The 18,440-nt window shown below is 46.4% G+C and overlaps 1 protein-coding gene across 1 annotated transcript in view; it reads right to left on the bottom strand.

Annotated features, from left to right (window-relative positions):
- PTPRT (protein tyrosine phosphatase receptor type T) overlaps positions 1–18,440 on the bottom strand; it is a 1,078,581-nt gene that overhangs the window by 655,194 nt on the left and 404,947 nt on the right. Inside the window, 2 exon segments of the mRNA XM_079943946.1 lie at positions 1,722–1,896; positions 15,051–15,166. Coding sequence (XP_079800072.1) covers positions 1,722–1,896; positions 15,051–15,166 — 291 coding nt within the window.

Below are 18,440 nucleotides of genomic sequence, written 5' to 3'. Positions count from 1 at the left end.
TGAAATGCATTCCTGCTGAGGCCAATAACTCCATCACTTATCCACCATTCAACAAGTATTTTAAGGTTGAGCCTTACAAAATGACCGACTGTGCAGGTCAGAACCGTCAAACGCTGGCTGTCTCAGATGGTTCCGTGTGCTCAGCACTTGCGCCAGGCGCTCAGCTAAGCTCGGGGGACTGATTGTGAACCAGGAACCAAATGGAAGATGCCCCAAACCCCACAGAGCTTATATCCTAAAGGGGGGGACGGACGCTGCCAAGTAAACAAATAAAGAAAAATACGTAATTTGGAAACGTGATGAGTGAAAAAGAGACAAGGTGATATAATAGAATGTGACCACCAGAATGGGGGGGGTGGTCAGGGGAGGGTAGTTCTCTCAGAGAAGATGGCATGATGACAGTCAAGTTGAGATCTGATTAATGACAAATGGGCAGCCATGTGAATATCCACCTGGAGTCAGGACAGCACAGGAGAGAGAATCCCACACTCTCTAGGATTAGAGATCCTAGACTCATACTAGTCCAGACAAGGCGACCATGACATGCAGAAGCAAAGAGAGGTCAAGGTTTCACATCAACCGATCCTTTGACCAAGGGAACCAACTCACGATCCTCTGGAGGGTGGAGCGATGCTTCTACCTGCAAAACACTGGGTATCGTTCTACAGCTAGCATTAAGACAAACAGCTTATTTCATTCACTAAATTATGTTAGATTAAAATTTTAATCGGTGAACGTAACACTGGAAAATGAGAACATCCATACGCTGCTATTTTCCAGTGTAAGCTGTCAAACCTTTTTTTTCTTCTTTTGTTTTTTTTTTTTTTTTTTTTTGCAAAAGCAATATTGCAACACAAAGAAAAATCCGTAAAGATTCTTTGGCCTACCAACTCTACCCCTAGGGAATTTATCCAAGGAAATAACCTGGTTTAGTAGAATAAAAATATTCTCTTCGGAAGAACTCAATTGAGGCGTTAATCGCTGCATGCACAAAGGAAAGATAAAAGAAAAACAAATATACCTGGAATTACCTAAATGATGACGGAGATTTTTAAAAATAGGATGATTCACTTGATGAAATAGCATACAACCGTTAAGCACTGTAACAAAGATTATACAGTCTTTCAAAACTGAATGGACTATCGAGCTCCTTGAGAGAAGCAGAAAAGGAACAATGTGCATATTTTAATGGAAAAACATGTCAGTGATACCTCAAGGTGAAAAAGAAAATTGAAAAAAAAAATGAATCAAAGCCAGTGGGGTGGGAGGTTATTTATTTCAAAAGTCCTTCTAAAATATTGTCATTATATAGAGTTTTCAATAAAAAGTCCCTCAGAAACAACTGTACTCTGATCACTGTAATAGAACGCCACCAAAGCACAAGGACATTGGCTCACTCTAACTTTAAATGCAGAATAAAGCCAAATTTGGAGATGTCGTCTGCGTTATATATCCCACAAGCTTTCATATACAGATCCTACCTGTAAGACTCAACTTTGAATGACAATGTAATATTGCATGATTTCACAATAACTTCCTCTGTTTTTTTTGATGTGTGTGGATGGGAAGAATTGGAAATTGTGTTTCAGTCTACGGAATGGGTGTAGGAACACCAGATGAGAAAGCGGGGGAGTCTTAACTCCTCCCACCATGCAAGGATGGGGCCAAGGGATCCCCGTGAAATCAACCACCCGGGAAGAGGCACGGGTGGTGGCACTCACCTTTCACGATCAGCTCAGCGTAGTTGGACACACCAGAGCCACCGTCAGAGCGGATCACACAGCGGTACTTGCTCACACTCCGCTGGGTAGTGTCCGCCACACTGACTGTCGCCGAGAAGCGCCTGTGGTTGACCACGCGGGTGACCATGAGGGCCGTGTCCCTGCCATTCCATTGCTACAGGACAGAGGGAAGGGAAGGAGAAATCATATTATCACACACTCCTGAGTGACCCCAGCATGGAAGTTCCACCCGTCCCCACACCCCTGGGGCCCATGACTTTCCATAATAAGGACTCTCCATTGCTGGTTTCTGCAAGTGATGTGATTCAAGAATAAACTTTGCTAGTGAGCTGATTCAAGAGGGTGGATGCCTGGCCATAGGAAGAGAGAGCACAGCCGCTTCTAAACACCTTGGCTCCTTTCTCATCTGCATTTGGGGTTGGCGCTTGGCCCCTTAACCTTCCTCCTGTTTTCCTTCATCTCTTAAGCAAAACCCACAGGGCTTCCCTAAATGCAGACTCAGGTAAGTTAGTGAAGACACAGCCCACAAAGTGATAATAAACAGCTGGTGTCCTGGTACACCACCCATAGGCTCTGAGTCTCCCCCACAGGGACCAATCTGTCCCTCCAGGTAGAGTGAGGAGGGGGGCTTTTCAACACCTCTCCTCCTTGGCATATGCTTTTTCCTCTGCCTGGTGCCTCCTGTCTCCCTGGAGATACTCCCTCTCCCTTAAACACACAGGTTCAGCTCGTTAGCATCTCCAGTAAGTGCCCCTGACTGTCACAACACCTTCTGGAAGTTCCTCACTCCCTTATGTATGGTGCAGACTTCCCACACATTTTTTCCTACAAGTGTTTCCCACTGTAGACTGTGAGCTCCCCGAGGGCAGGATTTTGCTATTTTCATTTCTAGCACCATGCCCTGAAGCCTCCTGACTTGCTAAACATTTCTAGAATCAACATTTCTAGCAAGGCATTTTTGTCTTTACCATCCTGAATCTTAGATGTGATACTCTGAGTTTGAATAAGGCCCTTTCTCACAGCAGCAAGTTACAGTAACTGACAGGAAAACAAACGCAAGCCAAAACCACTTGTGCAGGCACCTGCATTTCTCTGGGCTTCAGTTTCCTCATTTAAACAATGGATCTGATACTGGTGTTTGCTCTATGGAGTTACTGCGACGAATAAATGAGAAGTCATGTAAAACATTTAACACATGAAGGTATATCCTGGTGTTAGTGGAGCTCTCTAAATTAACCATGAAATTAGCCAGGTGAAGTGGAGTAAACTGGGTAACAGCCCCTCAAAGATGTCTACATCCTAATCCCCGGAATCTGTAAATATATCACCTTACATGGCAAAAGGGACTCTGAAGATGTGATTAAGGATTTTCAGATGGCGAGAGATCCTGAATTATCCAAGAGGATTTATATGCAGAAGAGGAAGAAGGCCGATGGCCAGAGTCAGAGAAGGAGATGTGGTGACAGAAGCAGAGGTCAGAGTGACGTGATTGATGGCTTGAAGGTGCGGGAAGGAACCATGAGCTAAGGAATGCAGGGTAGTCTCCAGAAGCTGGAAAGGTTAAGGGAAGAGATTCTCCCCTCTCCTTCTCCAGAGGAGCCCAGCCCAGCCGACACCTTGATTTTAGCCCAGTAAGACCCAATTTCTGACTTCTGATCTCCACAACTGTAAAGTAATAAATCTGCATTGTTTTAAGCCATTAAGTTTGCAGAACTTTTTACATCAGCAATAAGGAATTAACACAAACGGCCAAGGACTGATTAAGCGCAAAATATTAATTTTTCATGTTTAAATTTTATTTTGGTGTCTCCTCCAGTATTATTTAACTTTGCTTCTTAAAGATGTCAGATTCCAGCAGAACCAGAGAGGATTCAGTGCATCCCCTTGAACAATTTAGATTCTTCTGTTTAGCTCCCGAACCACCAGGCTTTCTCCCATGGAAGGATAGGAAATTGCAGGTTGTCTAATAAAATCTCTAGAAAATAGGCCTTTTGATAATCACACCTGTCATACTGGGCGCAGGCAACAGCAGGACAGGGTCGAGCAGGAGGGCCCAGAGCCACAATAGGAAACAGGGCTGTGATGGACCAGGGCAAGGAGAAATGGAGGTTAAGTTCAGAGAGATGAGCCCAGATGGAAGGGCAAGCAATTGCACAGTCACCCAGGAGCCCAGGAGCAGAGATCGGGAGGGATTCTAGTAGACCAGGAATGGTGAGAGGCTCAGATGCCAGAATGCTGTGGCAACACGGAGAAGGGATTTAAGCAGAGAGAATGAGTAAGAAGCACAGGTGCCAGCCACTGTCTCAGCCCCAGACAGAGGCAGGAAAGAAAATGCAAGGGAAGCAAACAAGGGGAGGTTTCATGACACAGGAAAAGACTCAGAAACCTAAGCCCATAGGCGATGAGCAGGTTCGAGTGGGCACAGGGAGGGGTGGTACAGGGGAGATGCCAGGAGCCTGAAGTGGACCACACCCCGGAGGCAAAGTGCGAGAGTAAAGCTTCCCAGCCATCATACCAGGTGCCATGCAAGTGCACAGGGATGCAGATGTTAGGGTGCTAGGAAAGAGGAGCAGGACAGTGAAGGGAAGTCAAAGTCCTGGGAAAAGCCAGAGAGGAGCATGACACAGATGACGCACATAGAAGCCTGTGGAAAATTCTATCAAACCCTCAGGCCCACGTCACCCCTTTGGCTTGTTGGAAATTTTCTTTTGGCTCCTGTAGTATTTTTCATCCGTAAGTATATCCTTCCTCTGAAAGTTCCAGGCACACTTCCTTTCTTCTTGTGGCAAGTTTTTCAGAGCTATGTCTGTGGTTCTAAAATGAATCATCTTCTAGCCCCTCTGAGTCAATGGATCAATTGAGTAAGTTTCCCACTGGGCACTCAGAAGGGTGTCTTAGGCTAGGCTCCCCAGAAGGAAGCAGAGTCTGAGACCTGGTGATTTACTGAGTGCTCTCGGGAGAACGGGGATGAAGGAAAGGGTGAGGAAAGAAGCTGAGCAACGATGTGGTGGAAACTGGGGTCTGGCTTCAGCCTGACTCCACAGAGCTCCAGAGCATGAAGTGTACCAGAGCTAATCTCACCAGGAGGCAGGAGGCCAGCTTCTGCACTCCACGCCCATCAGTCACAGGTCATGGCCAGGTGGGGGAGGAAGAAACGGTTCCCCTTTGACCAAGGGCACAGTTCTCTGGGGAAGGAGGATTTGTGAGCCTTTAGCAGCCAACACGCACAGTACCCTGCAGTTTGGGGCACTGGCTTTAATCCATTCTACCCAGAACCTTCCTATCTCTATCTCCTCCTCCAGTATATTATACATAGGGTCTCCTGAAAGCCCATGAGCCACTGCCCTGAGATTTGCTGGTTGTCTGCTCCTGAATCTATGTCAAAAAAAAAAAAGGGGGGCAGAGGGCTGGGAACTGATCTCCATAGATCACTGACAATGTGGGAAGCTCAAGTACCCCTGCAATAACGCACTGCTTCCTCTGAAAAGCCGATCTGTCCCCCAGCGAATAAAGTTCCATAACTGAGTTTGATAAATATTTTGTTCAAAGTAATGGGATTTGTCTGAGCATTTATTAAGTAAAAGTCACATTAACGAACATGTCCGAGTGCTCAGTCTGTGCTAGGCACTGTGTTACCTGGCTTACATGATAGAATCCACTTAATCCTTCTCAAATCCCTAGGAAAGTACTTCTCAAAGGGTGGGTCCCAGACCCAGCATCGACATCGCCCGGGAACCTGTGAGAAATGTTAATTTTAATAGATTTCCAGGGCTGATATCCATTTATGGAGGCTGTTTATTGGGGTTGGTAGTCTGAGTTGTCTCTTCCCCTTTCCTTATTCTATTATTAATTGCACTGGAAATGTCCTCATTATTTAACAAAACAGAAAATGAGAGAGTGTGGAATGTGGAAGCTATAATTTCTTCCCAGAAGAATTTACAGGCTGGCGTTAAGATTCCAACAAAACAGCAAAAAGGGCAAAACATAAACACAAAGTCAAGTATTGAAATAGCATCCTTCAAGGAGGAAAACACGGTCAACAGAGGATGAGCAATGCTTTTAGAATAATCTAAAGCAGTGGTTCTCAAAGTGTGGTCCCCAGATCTACTGCATTAGCACCCCCTGGGAACCTGTTAGAAATGCAAATTTTCTGGCCCCTCTCTGGACCTAATAAATCAGGAGCTGTTATAGGGGGAGCCAGGCCATTTTTGCTTTCACAGACCCTCCAGGTGATTCTCATGGGATGATAAGGCATGAGATAGGTCCTAAGAATATTCCTGTTCTCCAGATAAAGAAACTGAGGCAGACAGGTCAAGCAACATGGTTTAGAACAGTACTTTTCAAATTAATGTGCATACAAACCACCTGGGGAATCTTGTTAAAAATGCAGACTCCGATTCCCTGAGTCTGTGGGGGGACCTGACATCCTTCATTTCCAGCTAGCTCCCATGGACCGCTGATGCCGGTCCATGAACCATAGCAAGAGGAGCAAAACCTTAACATGACTTTGCTGAGGGATGGAGTTAGGATGCGGACCCAGGTGATGTGACTCCAGACACTGAGGCCTTAATCACATTGCCCAGCTGCCAGCCAGTGCACGACAGCGCACAGCTACCCTGTGCCTCTGTGTGAGGCGGGTAGAGTGTGCAGTGTTCCAGAAACTCACTCTGCTTGTTCAAAGAACATCAAACGCCATCTTGCAGGAAATGACTGCTCCACAGAAAACAGTTTGGGAACTGATGTGATCGATGCCTAGCTTTCTAGAAACCTCAGCGGTCTCGAAGTCAGAAGTATCTATGTAAGGAGGGGCAGAGCATCTTCCTGCATTCCTGGCTAGCAGACTTTCTGAATATATTATGAAGGGGTGTCATATCCAATGTGCTACTAGGCTTGGGTGAGGTTTTCTTACCCCAGCTCCATCCGTCTAAAGCAGCGGCTCTCAAACCTTAGCATGCATAACGCTCACCTCCAGAGTGACTCAGTAGGTCAGGGGTGAGGCTAGATAATCTGCATTTCTGACAAGTTCCAGAGTGACACTGATGCTGCTGGCCTTGTCCTCTGTCTCCAAGATCTGAAGGCTAATGTCACCTTAAGTCCCTCACTGGAAAGAACAGGGCCAAATAATATCACGGAACACATGGATGGACACATTCCTTAAATCCAGGCCACTCCCTGAGGCTGAGCAATTGGTCACCGCACCAAAGGTGCCCAGCCATGGGCCAAGGGTGTGGCACCCAAATCCAGCCCCTGTTCTGCTGGCAAAGCAGGAGTCCTGACCACAGGCTGACCGAACCCACTTGGAGGAAGGCTACCTATTTTCTTTGCCCAAAGGCTCTGTCTTCGTGCCAGGCTATATGCCTTGGAGCTGCATGTGCCCACAGGGCGAACCTTTTTCCAATTCATCCACCCAGGGGGCACATGTGTTCTAAGCTGAACAACGGCATTTTATAGCCTTATCGGTGGTCCTGCTTAATCCCATTTTATACCCATGCCTCTCTCATTCATCATGGTAACAGTTCCCTTTGAAACCTCTCTTTTTTTCCTTCTTTTTCATCTGCTTATCTCTCTCTTTTAAAACAACTCAAATTCCACCTTCCCTTAGCTTGTTTTACGTTATGTGGAACAAGCCGGCTTGGTTTGAGAGCACACACTCTTTACAGGAGTAGGGACTGCAAATGCCCACACTTTAATATTTCTGACCCTGGCATGTGTGCATCCTTCCACCACCCAGGCAAAAACCTTTCTATCTTCAGGAACTATCTAGAAAGGAAGACGAGAGAAGCACCTGAGGCCATGGAAAGGCTGCTGTTTTAGTATTACCTGATTGACTATCAAGTTATCTATAATAGCCTCACCATTTTGCAATTCCCCATCCTCTCTGCGCCTGTGTCAGGACATTATTCCCTTCACAAAGAGATAAGACACAGCCTGCAAAAATGGCTGTCATTATTTCCGGACATGCCGGAGTGCATGCCGACTTGCAACTGATTTATAATCGGCAGAAGTGGAAACATTACTGTCTTTAATAAAAGGAAACTGTGTGCAACTGACATTATGACTGTTTTACAGGAGATATTCTAACACATGGGTCCTAGAAACCTCCCGTGTGCTGATTTGAGCTCCTAGCGCCAAGTGTGCGTGTGCGCGCGCACACACACACACACGCGCGCGCGCACACACACACACACACACACACGTAAAATGAGGCCACCGTTTCCAGTTGAAAATTATTCTAATTGCTCCAGAAATCTCCTGGCTAGAAAATATTTCCGTGAACTTCCCACAATTCATTCGAAATATTCTTTTCATTTCTAGTCATACTGCGCCAATGGCATGACATTTGGAAACTTGCTAAAAGCTGGCCCATTGATTCTCTTAAGACCATATTTGCACCTCTTTGGCAATCTCTAAAGAAGAGCTTTTGATTATTCTTTATTAAAAGTTGAAAGAAATAGAAGTGGACATAAATCATTTTTGATTCGCTACGCTAAAGACCTCCCAAGGGCCCACTGCGCGCATGGCTGACTGCCCATTTACGGTTGATTTCTGGGTTCAGAGTTCCTGCAGCGTCAGGAGGGTCCTGGCATAAGCCCTACAGGGGGCCGTCAGCCCTGAGCAAAGAGGATGAGCAGGTGGTGAAGGGCCTGCACGCATGCCATCGCCCTGTGCAGCCTGGTGGCCCTTTGACTATTTCCAGTTCACCTCTCTGAACTCTGCTCACTGGCCACTTCTTCCGCAGGCACGTCTCTGAGACTCATAATTCCTCCCCACTCTCCCTACTCCCTACCTCCTCAGCAGACCCCTTTCCCCCCTGGAGCCTGGTCACACGTGTGATAAAACATGTAACTGTGATTAGTTGCTAAATGTCTGTCTCTGCTGCCGAAAGGTAAGTTCCACGAGGGCAAGAAGCAGGGCTGCCTTGCGCGCCACGCTTTCTCCCAGCTCCCATGCGCTGGGGCGGGAATGAGCTGGATCAGTCCTGAAGCACATAAATGGGGGATGGGCTGAGGGAAGACAGGGAGAAAAAATATCACAAAGTAAAGGAGGAAAGAATACGTGTGTGAGGGGACAGCTCCAGGTCAGAGTTGCCTACGGTCCTCAGAGAGGAGGTGCACAGGATGCAGCAGGATGAGGTCCATGCATCAGCTTCAGACGAACCTGAGGGAACCCAACCCTGTGCAAATCCAAAGCCCAGCTAGATTTCCCTCCCCTGGGTCGCCCTACAGGGGCTATGTTTTAATCTGGGGTCCCTACAGGTGGAAAGAAGGAAAGACAGAGCATGTAGCAATGGTGCCACGACTCTGTAAATACACTAAAACCCACTAAATGGTAGACTTATTGAACTTTATGGTTTGTAAATTATATCTCAAAGGTAATAATAAAAGACTGGGGTATCCTAGGCGTGGGGCTCCCCAGCTATGACACAGACCTGCTGTGTGTAAACCCCACCTGGATCCACCCTCACATCATCTTCACAGGACTTGGGGGCACAAGGGAAACTGTTGCAGACATGAAGCTCGTGGTGCCTGCAGGGTAATGAGTAATAAAGTCCTTCGTCTCTGACCCAAGAGTCTCGTGTCTCCTGCCAGCATCCATGCAACCATGCAACGGGCAGCCTAACCCCTTTGCTTGCAAATAAGGCAAACTCTCAGACCCTTCATAGTTGCTGACAGGTGTGCCATGGAACCAAGAGGGCAGGAAGATTTTCAAGGAGGGAGCGGTCAGCAGCATCAAATGCTGAAAGAAGAGCCAACTATAAGGAATAATAATAATAATGAAGGAGGATGGGGGGGAGGGGGAGGAGTACCACCGCCACCACGCTGCCCCCTGGCTTTAGCCACAAGGAGAGCACTGGTGACCTTCACAAGAGCCACTCTGGGAAGAGGCGGGAGTTAAAGAAAGGCACATTGCAAGTGTAGACATCACATTTACGCAATGCGGCCAAGAAGGGGAAAAGAGCTGTAAGAAGGCGACTAGAAGGCAGAAATTTGAAGAAAAGCCCAAGGGTGTTGGAATTTGGTTTGTAGATTTGAGAGACTCAAATCTCTTTTGTGTGTGTGTGTGTGGTACGTGGGCCTCTCACTGTTGTGGCCTCTCCCGTTGCGGAGCACAGGCTCCGGACGCGCAGGCTCAGCGGCCATGGCTCACGGGCCTAGCCGCTCCACAGCATGTGGGATCCTCCCGGACCGAGGCACGAACCCGTGTCCCCTGCATCGGCAGGCGAACCCTCAACCACTGCGCCACCAGGGAAGCCCTCAAATCTCTTTAAGTACCTAGTACAGTGAAAATCAGAGGTGGGTAATTTTGTGATAAATACATGAATTTTTTTTTTAATAGGAAGCCATCTGTATGGAAGGAAAGGCTGGAGTGGAGATACAGGTGGGCAGGACTATGAGGTGAGTATGGAAGGATAAGCCCACCCAGGACGTAGACACAGACCTGCATTCAAATCCTGCCTCTACTGCTCACGACCTGGGTAACTCTGACTCATGTACCCTTAAGGTTCAGTCTCCTCATCTATAAAGCAGGGCTACAAATAGCATCTACCTGAAAGACCGGTTGTGAGAATTAATACATCATATGTGTAACCACTCAATACATGCCAGCTGTGTTGAGTATCGGTGTGAATTTCTCCTTAGTATGTAGTTGTAGGAGGCCCACTGGGTTTTCAGCAGAAGCCCCGCATGGAAGGGACACCTGGTAGAGATGCAGGCAGGAGGGGGAGCTGCTTCCAGGGCGCTCACAGCCCTGCGAGCCAGCAGTAGCCCTGCGGGGAGCGGGAAAACAGGTTTACCGGAAGACTCTGCCGCAGCGGACCAACACGTCTGCTTATCTCATCAGCCGTGGTGTGGCCGCTGCTGTGCCGATGGCTTCCCAGGGCAGGAGCTGCCCAGTTCGGGTGTGTTCCCTGTAACAACGCCCGTGATTTGTCTAAACACATATGCTGCCCTACCGAGATCTGTGCAGAGGCTTTGGACACATGGCCTCATTGCTGAGACTCTTCGAACGCTATTCATTGTACAGACTTCCAACGGAGTGAATCCTTTGTAGGGAGACCTGGAAGTCAGCCTTGGGGTGGGGCTGACAGGGCCTGCCCCGGAGCCCCAGAGGAGTGCATGGATCCCGCAGCAATCTTCCATAAAGACCAGGTGACACACAAAAATATTTCTAAACCTCCACCTTAATGAACAGTATCTCTTGGTGGCGATGAGGTGGGGCAGTCTGAGGGTAACTCTACCCGTATTCTCAACAGGGTCCAATGCTGCCGCTTCTGTCGGAATAGCTACCCCTAATTCTATGCCCTGTGAAGGCTCCTACCATCCTTAGAATATTCTGTGCCTGGGAAAAAGTGGTCACTTTTCTCCTTTTAACAGCATTTTTTCTGTTAATATTAGTTACCTATATTCATTTTAGCATCTTTGGATGAAACAGAAAAGAGTAAAGATAAAAAAAAAAGCATATATAATCTACCATCGCAATCAATTATTAAGTGTCTTGATATGCGTTTTATAGTGTTATATGTGTATGTTTATAGAGGTATGTATATATTTGTGTAAATATGTGTGTATACATATGGTTGGGTTTTGATATAAAATTAATATATTGGGCATATCGTTTTATAACTTGCTATTTTCACTTCAATATATACTGTGAAAATGGCATTAAATAGACTTCTATAACCTGATATTTAATGGCCCCATTTACTTAATCAGTCCCCTCTTGCTGGGCATTTAGGTTGTTTTCAGTTTTTCATCCCGTTGAACACACTTGCATATACATTTTTTCCCTGTCTCTGGTTATTTTCTTAGGTGTATTCCCAAAAGTAAAATCACTTGCCGGAAGAATATGTACATTTAAAAGTGTTAGCTAGCTACTGACAAATTACCTTCCAGAAAAGATGTACCATGTACATTTTCACAGTGCTATGCCGATGATTTGTCACTACAGTTCCACCTACTTGTACCCTGAATATTGCTCTTTTTTTTTTTTCCTTTTTCCAAAAGGGCTCCCCAGACTGTAGGCTGCTTTTCTTACTAGTTATTCCAGTCAGGATGCACACCAGCTACTCGCATGAACAAAATGCTTGAAGAATCACAAGTCTGGATTCCTCAGGACAACACATCACATAAGGAATCAGCAAGTTACGAATGAGGCCCTTCCACCGGAGGCCACGGCACTACATGCTTCACCTCAAGAAGAAATCATCCCAGAACAAGATGAGCTTGTTTATAACTTTTACTGGCCTTTATCCACCTTTTCCCTAAAAGACTACAATTGTTCTAGGCTTAGGTATACACATTTCTGCATAGGTCCTGTCTGTTGATTTTTATGCAAAACTTGCACTATAATTCCATGACAGCTGGCACTAGCAGACAGAGTCTTCTAGAGAGCACATTAAGTCTTCAGGAGGGTGCAAAACAGGGGTACGGGTAGTCTTCCTTTTTAACTTATTAATTTATGATCTGAAAGCACTTAAGGACAAGCAGGCTGTAGATCCCTGCTCTATAAAAAGAAGGTAAGCATTCTCTACAACAGGCAACAGGGATTTATCCCCAACTACGCGTCCACCAACTGACATACTATTCTGAGAATAAAGGCACCGCCTTTATTTCCCTGACCTAAAACTGCTGGATAAAGAAGTTTCCACATTTGGTGACTTAGGGAATAGTCAGCTTATCTTGGAAGCGACAGCAAGAAATAGCATTGTTGAAAGGCACACCTGCTCTAGGTGTCCTGGGGACTCTTGGCCACAATGTGTCTGTTTCACTGACTTTGGAAATTCTCAGGCTGAGGCGCCCCAGCCTGTTACATGGACCACAACTTTGGCAAGTCTGCAGGCAGCTCCTCTAGGCGCTGGAATAAATCCAAAGCAATATCTCGTGAGAAATCCGCCGCTGCCTTAGCCCGTCCGTCTCAGATCAGGGCTGCAATTGTCTCTTGGGTGGCAGGTAGCATGACAGCGTCTCATATCTTACAGAAAGATGCTGACCTACTTCCAACTACACTGTTGAATATAAGCCTGGACTTAACTGGCCAAGCGGGCATTTTCCCAGAGAGCATCGCGTAAGCCATCTACCTCCCAATGTTTCCTGAAATATAGATGAGGGAGATAACACTTCTGGTGGTTCCCTTGAAGAAATATAGTTATTCAATCTATTCACTCTCCAGATACACGTGAGGTATCCCAGGATGGCGATGGTAGAGAGCTGGGGACCTCTGCCATACCACACTGCCCACCCCACCTCCCTCCCCCCCACCCACCCCCGCCGCCAACTTGCTTTTACCCAGAGCATCACTATGGGAAACGAGCCTATGAAACTCACTTGTGTGCCCTCAGTAAGACTGTGGTGGAAAATGCTGTCCCTACCTCACAGACTGTTTTCTCTATGAGGACTCCTGGGAACAATTCCTGTCTGGCCTCTGTGTGAACGACAGAATTTTCTCAGGGACATCACTGTGAACTGTGTATCTGACAAGCTTTCCTTATTCTGTCTGTGGCCATGGTGCTGTGGGCTCTGCCTCTGACCCACCGGGAAGCAGCAGAGGTACAGAAATGCAGTTTTTAGCACATGACCAGCTCCGACGTGTTATTTTCCTCCTATTTTGTGTCGCCTCACTTAATTTACGCTATCCTGTCATGCTGTATGTCCCACCGTAAGCCATCTGAAAAACGTTCTGGAAATAAGATTTGGTTTACACTGAAAAGTAGATAAATAAATAAGATGTGGAAGAGTTCTAAACCATGTGTTTCTATTTCCTTCAAAACTTCAATTACATTCTGCTTTAACATCCTTCCACTGACAGACTCAAGGTTTAGAGTACGCAACTCACAACTGTAGCAATAACGTTCATAAGCTCATTGGAAAACCCAAATAAAGATGCTGAATGTACTGTGACTGTCTCTTCTCATTCTTGTGACCCGACTGAGGCAACGCCATTGACATGACAAAGCTTCTTGGGATCCTGATGCACTTTAATACTAATTATAATGAATAAATAGCATTACGTAATACTTGAGTGACATGTGGAAGTTCCTGTGCTCGCTTGTGGTCTGCAGGCAGACCCGGGAAGCGGCAGGAGCAGGTGTTATTATTTACTGCTATCTTCATTCTACTGCTGTGCTAGGAAGCAAGAAAAGAAGCTCCTAGATGTGCTCTCTCGGCCCAGGGACTTTCCAACTGCAGGAAATGGGCTCAAATGCAAGAAGAGAAGTGATACTATGAACTCCCATCAAAGTGTGCTGGGCATGGGTTAAGGACCAACATCCAAACTCTGTGAGTCAGAAGAGATGATAGAGAACTTTAAGTATATGAAGTTGGAGGTAACAGGAGTCAGCTTCTTTCAAGCAATATTCCTGATTCCTTGAACTGGAGGTGATGTCTCTCTAGAGCTGTGCTCTCCAGTAAGACTCTCTGCAATGTCAGAAACGTTCTCTATCTGCATTTGTCCAACATGGTAGCCACAAGATACATGTGGCTATTGTGCATTTGAAATGTGGCTAGCGCAACTGGGCATCTGAGTGCTGAACTGTATTTATTTTAACTAATTTAAATAGTCATACTAAGTTTAACAATGTTACAGGGTACAGGATCAACATAGGAAAGTTGATTGTATTTCTGTATACTAGTAATAAAAAATCAGAAATTGAGGGGTTTTCTTTCAATGTATTTTAGAGTAGCATCAAAAATAGGAGATACTTAGAGATAAGACTGACTAAAGATATACAAGACCTGAACAACGAAAGTTATAAAACCCTGCTGAGTGGAATTACTACAGAGCTTAATAAGTAAAGAAATATACCACGTTCACGAGGAGAAAACTCATTATTGTTAAGCTGTCAGGTTTCCCCAAAGGGATCTATAGATTCAACGCAATCAACCCCCATCAAAATCCAACAGGCCTTTTTTTTTTTTTTTGTATTAGAAATTGACAAAAAAGCCATATGGAAATGCAAATGGACCCAGAACCTAAAATATCCAGTTTGCCTTAGTCCTGGGACTCTGGGCTTAAAGGACAAAGTTTGTTGGAAAGAAGTTTGGAAAGCTCAGAGCTGCAAATTCTAGTTCTGGCACTTTTATGTTTCTGACCTCAGTTTCTCCATCTGTAAAATGGGGAATACTGATGCCTACATAACAGAATTAGAGTTAAGATTTAACAAGATCATGGAGGCAGAGTATCATCCAAGGAGCAGAGGGACATAAAAAATACCCCTTCCCCTTCCCCCACCAAGCCCTTTATCACAGCACACACTTTCTTCCCTTCCCAAGGGGTGGGCAGGTATGAGCAGGAGGCCCCTCCCATCCTTACCTGGAGCCAAAGTTTGTCATGCTGAGACCACTTTCCACCAGCAATGCACTGAAAGGTGGCATTCTGCCCCACGTTCACCTCGACATTTTGGAGCCGCAGAAAATGGGGTGCTTTTCCTAAGAGAGAAGCCAAAAAGTATATGAGGACAGAATTCAACAGCCTGACCATGGCCCTGTCGGTGGGTGGGAGCTCAGGATGGGCACTGGGCAGGGGGGAATTTGTGCTTACGAGATGGTCTGGCTCGGTGAAAAGCTACTGTTGATTGATCACTTCCTATGATCCAGTTACTGTTCTAAGACATTTACATGCATCATCTCACTTAAACCTCACAAAAACCCACAAGGTGGGCAGTAACTCCGTTTCACCAATCAGAAAATTAATGCTCTGAAGGGTTACACAGTTTGTCATGGTCAGACAGCCAGAAACTGGGGAAGGCAAGACACGAATCCATGTCTCTGAGAGCCTCAAAATCCATATTATTAGCTGCTGGGTAATACCGCCATGTCTGCAAAAGGAAGTTGGAGGGGTGGGGTGGGGGTCACCCCAGAAGATATCTCCCTGTGGACCTGGGTGAGCAGAAAGAAGAAAACTGAAGTGAAGCACCTCTGGGCCTGAGACTTGCACACCTGGCCTTGGTGATGATGCGGATCGTGAAGGGGGCAAAGAGGGGAGGACGGAGAACAGGTGGAGGAGAACACTAGCAGTGAGCACTGAGTGAATGAAGGTTACGTGATTGGTGTCACGGCAGCGTCTACACATAGTAACTCACTTAACCCAGCGCAGTCGGTGGTGGTATTATCTCTATTTTACAGTGAGTGACGCAAGGCACCGAGAATTCAAGACACATTCAGAGTCTGCGCTCTTCACTCTAAGCTGTGATATCCAGGGATGGGATGCAGGTGGGACATTTACGCCGGGGACCTGGCGTAACAGGAGAAAGGACTTTCAAATGAAACTCATGGTGTCCGTGGGTAATCAGTTTTAGAATTAAACATATGTTTTATGTTGGGTAACTTGGGTTCATCTCCTTTCTTGTTTGTGGAGAGACGTCCTTGCCTATGTGAGCTCTCCAAAGACGAGTGGATTGATAATCTATGTCTAGAAGAATGCGTTTCTTCATCAAGGTACAAAAGTGCCAACGATCCCTATCACATCAACCAAATCAGTGATGAACCAGGCGTCAAATACCCCTGGGATGCGATCAAACCGACAGATGTTAAGAGGATCAGGAGGTTCAACGAGGGCCTTTGGCCACCTTTTCAGAGGGAGTCAAATATCCAGACAGACAAGTAATGATAATAACATCATTTATTGAAAGTTCCTCCAATGCCAGGCACTGTGAAAAATGCTTTACATGTTTTATTGAAGTTAACTTTATAATATTCCCTAAAGCAGACACTAGTATTATTTCTCTTTTAGAGAAGCAGAAACCAAGGCTCACCAAGTTTAATTTGTCCAACACTACACAGCATTAATGACAGGAACAGAATTCAGTCCAGGTCCATTTTAGCCCCAAACTCAGCATTTAACCAGCACATTCTCTTGCCTCATGGACAACGGGGAGGTCAACGGTGTCACCTGGAGCCCAGGGTCCAAAGAAAGGGCTCACGGGCAAGGCTGTGCTGACCTTCCAGACGCTTGTCATTGCTCTGGAATATTTTACCACAAGAGATTCCTTTCCTTGGCACTCGTCCCCACGGCCTTCACACTTTGAACTGTCTGCTCTACCAAACTGTGTCACCACCTGCAATGCTCAGCAAAAGCCCAGGACCTTGGCACGATCAGGCAGACTCGCTGTGCAAACACATACAGCTTCTGCTCAGGTCTTTAAACAAAGTGACAACAGCTCAGAGTCCCCCTCAGGCCACCTCCAGGGCCCCACGACTAGATGGCGTCAAGAGTCCAAGGCCCAGGGAGGTCCTCTCATTGTGGGCTTCTCAGAGTTGAAGATTCGTGCATCTAGTCGACCTGACAAACGTCATGCTGCTTTTTTATTTTTTTATTGTTTTTTCGTTTTTTTACTGTGAGGCACCATACAAGGAGTCCAGGACAGCCAATGCTCAGAAAGCCCGAACTCCTCCACACAGTTCAGCACAAACTTTTTAATTTACTTTTATTTTTGCTGCGTTGGGTCTTCGTTTCTGTGCGAGGGCTTTCTGTGGTTGTGGCAAGCGGGGGCCACCCTTCATCGCGGTGCGCGGGCCTCTCACTATTGCGGCCTCTCTTGTTGCGGAGCGCAGGCTCCAGACGCGCAGGCTCAGTAGTTGTGGCTCACGGGCCTAGTTGCTCCGCGGCATGTGGGATCCTCCCAGACCAGGGCTCGAACCCGTGTCCCCTGCATTAGCAGGCAGACTCTCAACTGCTGCGCCACCAGGGAAGCCCCATGCTGCTTTGATTGTCTGAAATTTTTTCCTTTTTGCTCTCCTGTATAATTCTGTAAAGTTATTTTTGGAACTAGCAGTTCAAGTCCATTTTTAAGTGGGAATAGAGTAAACCTTGTAAGCCCCTTTATGCTACCTGTTTGAAGCGGGAAGGAACATCTACTCCCTGGTAAGGAGGGGCTACAGAATCTTAGTTCCAACGTTGGGAGGCTTTGTGTTGGGTTTTTACAAAAGGATATCTCCCCTCACCCTTGGGGACCCTGGGCAAATGGTTCAACCTCTGGGACTTGTGCAACTAGAAATGAATTGTCTCTGGATCAATGTCCCCTGCTTGCTTCTCTCTTTTTTCTTTTTTTTGACCACACCATGCGCAGCTTGTGAGATCTTAGTTCTCCAAGCGGGGATTGAACCCAGGCCCTCAGCAGTGAGAGCAGGGAGCCCTAACCACTGGACCACCAGGGAATTCCCTTTCCTGCTTGCTTCTGACGCCTTTCTAGCAGACCTCTTGCCTTGATTCTTTCATCTGCAATCCCTCTTCCTCCCTCCCTTCTAGGTACAGTGGTAGAGAATTCAGAGGTTTAATGGCCCCTGGTGTTAATAATTCTGGTGAAACACTGAGGGTTTACAGAGAGCAGAGATGTTGAAAGTACGCGCCTTCAGGAGCCAGACAGTTATGTAAAGGAACAAAGTGGTTCAGCTGTAAAACAAACAAAAACAAAACTGCCACCTCCTTGCCCCCTTATTCATTTTCCCACCTTTCATAGAGACTTGGGTAAAGTAAAGATTTCTCTGTACCAGAAAAGCAACATCACAAGCACACTAATAACTGGTATCTGACACCAGCCTCAGCAATGAGGAGGCAATAAGGAGTGGTGGGGACTTAGGGGAACTGGATAAAGACCCCATGCCCCATACGCAGGGGGAAGCTAGCAGTTCCCTAAATCCAGCAGACAGAGGCCATGCGACAGTGTTGTGCTCAGGGTAGCCAATCATCTGATTTCTCAAGGCA

The sequence above is a fragment of the Stenella coeruleoalba genome, assembly GCF_951394435.1.
Source record: "Stenella coeruleoalba genome assembly, chromosome: 15".
Classification (NCBI taxonomy): domain Eukaryota; kingdom Metazoa; phylum Chordata; class Mammalia; order Artiodactyla; family Delphinidae; genus Stenella; species Stenella coeruleoalba.
This window is presented reverse-complemented; position numbering and strand designations above follow the sequence as displayed.